At 40.7% G+C, this 4,979-nt stretch overlaps 1 protein-coding gene across 1 annotated transcript in view; it reads left to right on the plus strand.

The window, feature by feature from the left end:
- LOC111243761 (brain-specific homeobox protein homolog) overlaps positions 1–4,905 on the plus strand; it is a 20,772-nt gene extending 15,867 nt beyond the window's left edge. The window contains exons 2-3 of the mRNA XM_022789809.2: positions 2,395–2,624; positions 3,205–4,905. Coding sequence (XP_022645544.1) covers positions 2,395–2,624; positions 3,205–3,282 — 308 coding nt within the window. The 3' untranslated portion in view covers positions 3,283–4,905. The remainder of the gene's footprint in view (positions 1–2,394; positions 2,625–3,204) is intronic.
- Positions 4,906–4,979: the final 74 nt, after the last annotated feature.

Genomic DNA, 4,979 nt, shown 5'->3' on the forward strand with positions numbered 1-4,979 from the left:
TAGTATAGAACCACCAGGATTGCCGAACGGTGGCTTAAGCTAATTCTCAGTGAAATAAGCCATATACCAATAAAAATCTCTCTGAGACAGACTGTACTATAATACAGGTGATAGGGATGGCTGGTCTGTCGAGTAGGTCTTCGGTGATTTCGAAGTAGAGGCCCAGGATGAAAGAAGTACCCGATCTACCTGCACTCGCTTAGCTCTTCAATCTCGTTTTAATTGGCCTTTAGAGTAGGAATAGGGAGCATAAACTGACTAGTAGTACTTGAAAGATTAGAACAGCTATGATATATATGTTCGTCCTTATCTATTATCTGTGTTATAATTCGGTAGATGATGGGTTTTGTTTTTACAGTAAAAATCTGTCTAATACGCGATTTGCTTGCCTTCGGTGAATTATATAGGGTCGTCGAAAACGTATTAATTGTCTTTCTAGCTATATAGCTTTAAAATCACGTATACCAGCCGTCCGGGTCAAAAACAATGTGCTTTGAAACTTATTGTAAAGCCTGTACTGACGCTAAAAAAGGCAACGCTTTGTGTTTGGTGAAATTGGAAATAAATCGTGCGTTATGGACTGCTGCCGCCTGGCGGAACGATTGTTTGGGACCTTTACTGATAACAACTGACGAGATTACGATAAGGCATCAGAGAGAATTGCTTGAAACTAGTGAAGAGGAAAGGTATCGTCATCATCACGATGCCAGATCATATACGTCTTTAACTATCTGACAAACAGCGAGAGAACCTAAGCAGGGGATTTTAACTGCACTTGCCATTTAGCCCGGGCCTTACACCATCAGACGATCACCTCTTTCAATAATAAAGTTTTCATGGAGGTGTGCAAGAATCATTTTTCGTAATTATCTCGTAAGGATCATTTTGTCTAGAGATCACAGAAGGCCTGCAGTGATGAAACTATGGTCTTACCAGAAGCATGGTATCGATTAAGATGCCACCTATTTTATTTAGAAATACTAATCTATAATTTAAAAGCTACTTCTTTCAGTCGTGGGTCAAAGCATTCAGGACAACTTAATACTTGCTTCAAAATTAGGTGGCGCACATCAGAAGTTTGGCTTGTATTCTTAGAATCTCAGTTCTCTCCTTTGCCTTCCGTAGTTGTACACTGTAATCGTGACATCCACCTTTGGATAGTATCCTGTCTAGGAGTATCTATGCTAAGTCGACAGTTACGTTCTATATAAATAACTATCATCCTTAAGAACAGTACTTATATAGCTAGTGCCCTTGTTTGGATACAATTGATTAAAGAAGCATCATACAACAATTCTAAGTACTTAAAAATCACTCTTTCGTAGTGAAATGGAGTAATGTAGGACAAGCGCCACCAGAGCATATCTATCTTATGCAGGCCGAACGTTAGGCTCAGCCCCTCCGGTTGGACTTGGTCCTTTCAGGGACACGACTTATTGCTTCTCAATTTTTCTTTCAAGGCTAGTCAGAATCAATTCATATCTTTATTAACAGTACTATAATATAGCAGGAGGAAGTTGCTAGTGCCACCGGATTATCGGGCTGGGGTCACCCTGCTTAGATTTCACAGCTCCCCAGGCCAGCTAGCTCCCTGCACGAGGTACGACGCCTCCGTGCATCCTTCGAACCTGACGAAGTATCATTTGCCATGCTACTTAGCCGTAACTTCACAAACCGTTCTTTTTCCTTCAAGATCCATTTTGGCGTAGGGTCACTCACTTTCCAACACTCTCGTGATCAAATGATAAAAATAAACTACCTCATGCCGTACCTCAGGGACAATTTCATTTTTCCCACCGTGTGCTTTTTTTCTCTAGTGTGGGTGAGCATCGTACACGTCGCTAGCGTGTTGCGTGTTGTATTCTCTAAGACGCGGTGAAAAAGATACTGGTGTCTCATTCAATTCTGTGAAGAAAGCTTTGAAAAACTCTGTGCTCTATGAAGATTTATGAGAGGTAGTACGTGAGCTCTTCAAGGAACGTAAAATCCAAGCATGTATGTTAAGAATGATATCTGCTACTGCAGCTTCCAGAGCAAAATTTTGTACTGTTTTTCATTCTTTTTGCCATATTCTCAAGAGCCTGCTATCCGCATTATCCGTCGGATCGTGTCAGAACATGGGCCTTTCCTTGACTCTCAGGTTCCAGGGAATTGTTGGGCCCAGGTTGCATCTGTTCGAACCCTGCGGTAGACTTAGAAAATTTCAGACACAAAGATTCGGTGGTCACTTCTGAATATCTTCTTGACCGCAAACCCCGTCGGCAATTTTATAAAATGATCGGCTCTGAACAGGTCCCTAAAAATTTAGAAAATTAAAATTCCCATACACATTCGACGATTGACTCGCTCGTGTTCATGAATACACATGCTAATGGTTATAATGTACTTTCGCAGGAATCGGTGTCACTTACTGTGGTGAAAGCGTTTCTGCGGGTGGGGCTCTTCTACATCCATCGGGTCGTGACCTTCGTTCGCCGTCGCTGCGCTGTCGTGGCCGTAAGGCGCGAACAGTCTTTACGGACCGGCAGCTCGAAGGACTCGAGGCAAAATTCGCTTCGCAACGATATCTATCAACGCCTGAGAGGTTGGAACTTGCGGCGGCTCTTGACTTGTCAGAAACCCAGGTAATTTTAACGTATTAGATGAACGAAGCGATTACATGAACATTAATATGCTGTAGAATTTTTTCGGATTTACGTGAAAAAGATATTTTTGTTTAGCAAAGCTATCAAACCGTATCGTTTACACGTGCTTAACCCTATTATTACTGGCCATAAAATATATCAAGCCGTACGGTGGACGGCTGCTAACACTTCAGTCGACGTTACCGAAAATGATAACGTTACGGAGTGCCGCGTGAACTGATGCTCGAACTTGAATGTGTAGATACCTTCCCAAGTGTGCCTAGTTAACACAGGGTTCTTAATGTCAGTTATACGCAATTATTTAATACAACAGATCTTTGCAGGGACAATTTCAAGTAGAGGATTTTAGAATGCAATTTTATTCTATGGATCGCATTTGAAAGTGGGGTAAGTTCGAATATTAGGGCAGATTTATCGAGGACACCAGTAAGGTAAGTATTAATTAAAGAAAAAGTACATTACATACAGGGCAGATCCGCACCATCGGATCGAATGCTCAACGAGGATTATACAGAGCTTGCATTGGTACATCATGTAGACGACCTCGCTCTTTTTTCAGGTGAAAACGTGGTTTCAAAACCGACGAATGAAGCATAAGAAACTTTTGCGGAAGGTTCAGACCACAACGAATCACTAAGAACAACAGGACCCCAACAAATATTTTCACAAAGGCTGGAACCAAGTGACAACCTGATAATTAACATCAGGATCTGCAAGAAAACTCGTCTGTGGCAGAATGGAAGTGTCCATGCCTTGTGCAATAAAAACTATATATTATTATATAAAAAATAAGCAGCAAATTAAACGCAAGCGAAAAGCTCTGAAAGGACCAAAAACAACCTAGATCGACTAACGGGCAGTCTCTCTTGGATGGAAAGCCTGAATACGTATTCTGAAGAAAATTCATTAATGATTGTTATTTGGGACTTTATTCCAGCTACCTAACATTCGTAGCTCCACGCGCAACGTGTCGGATCGGTCACGCTGTTATGCTGTCCATTACATTACGTTCGCTGAAATATTGATTATCTAGCGCTATCATCACAGGCAATTTGGCAAAGTGCTCGACAGCTTATCTTAGTCTCCAGTATATAGGCTCCTACTTAGTAAGTTCGAGACCGCTAAGTTAAACACAAGACAGCAAGTAACTTAAAATTTAGCAAAAGCTCTTCTATCAATGATATGATGGTATAGAATTGTGCGGTTCCGGCTTGAGAATCAAAACTAACAAACACAATGCTATACAGATCACGGGCGGCACTGATTTTACAACACAGTAATGAACACCTATTTCAACACAGAAAAGGTACTTTATCGAATTGGGTCTAGGCTGTTAGGGATGCGTACACGATTTAACGTGCACTTGGCCGAGTTATAAGGATGTAAAATTTCAGCTTGTTGAAACTAGCTGCAGCCACGACACAATCACATATTAGTCTTCTCACTTGAATATCGAGAAAATTACTTGAATTTTATTTAACCAACAACGAACAGGTGTGACGAAAAAATAATTACATCTTTTTTGTTTGATTCCTGACCTATGCCCAACCTGAACAGCGTGTCCACCGATTATTACCCATATAATTTATGTAAAATAAGCAAACAAAATATCGCATGGACGGACGTTGCGGTAATTTTTTTCATGAAATAACCTTGTACTGTGCTAGATAATAATTATGTATGGTAAATGATATTTGCGTGTATCTCGCGTATCGTATCGTTTATAAAGGGCAAGAGGAAGAATAAAAAAAGCAAATATTTTCAAACCTATTGCGTAGCGTATTGTCATTCTTAGAAACCTAGGATTTTTAGAGCTTATTTAGGGATAGGTTTATTATCTGTGTCCTTCCAAATAGCTTTGAATGGACAATTATTCACCGTAACAGTTCGGGCTAAATTTTTAAATTAGGTCCTTTGGACTTTTCCGTGTGACAACCACACTCGTCTGTCTATTTGCTGATAAATAGTGTTGAAATTAACGCCTTTCGTTTGCTTCAATTACTTCTATGTTATCAGCGTTATTTAATACAAGTTTAGGGCTAAGTCTGTGATCTATATTCTCGTACGCAAAACCTGGAGAACAACAGTAATAAAAACGTGTAAGCTAGCCAGACCCTGTTGGACGTGAGCGGATGTCATCACGTCAAACGACAGTTGCAAGAACACTCTAGATGAAAACAAATCGGCTTAGGACTCAACACGGACGCTTCGTCGAGCCTTATATATGCGGTAGGTAACTGTCTGAGGCGGTCTAGTTACGGTAATGCAATATGTTTACGGATCGTAGCTTGACAAAAAGGGACCGAACTCGGCCTTGAAAGAAAATTGCCTTCC

The sequence above is a fragment of the Varroa destructor genome, unplaced genomic scaffold (genome assembly GCF_002443255.2).
Source record: "Varroa destructor unplaced genomic scaffold, Vdes_3.0 BEIS01000002.1, whole genome shotgun sequence".
Lineage (NCBI taxonomy): Eukaryota > Metazoa > Arthropoda > Arachnida > Mesostigmata > Varroidae > Varroa > Varroa destructor.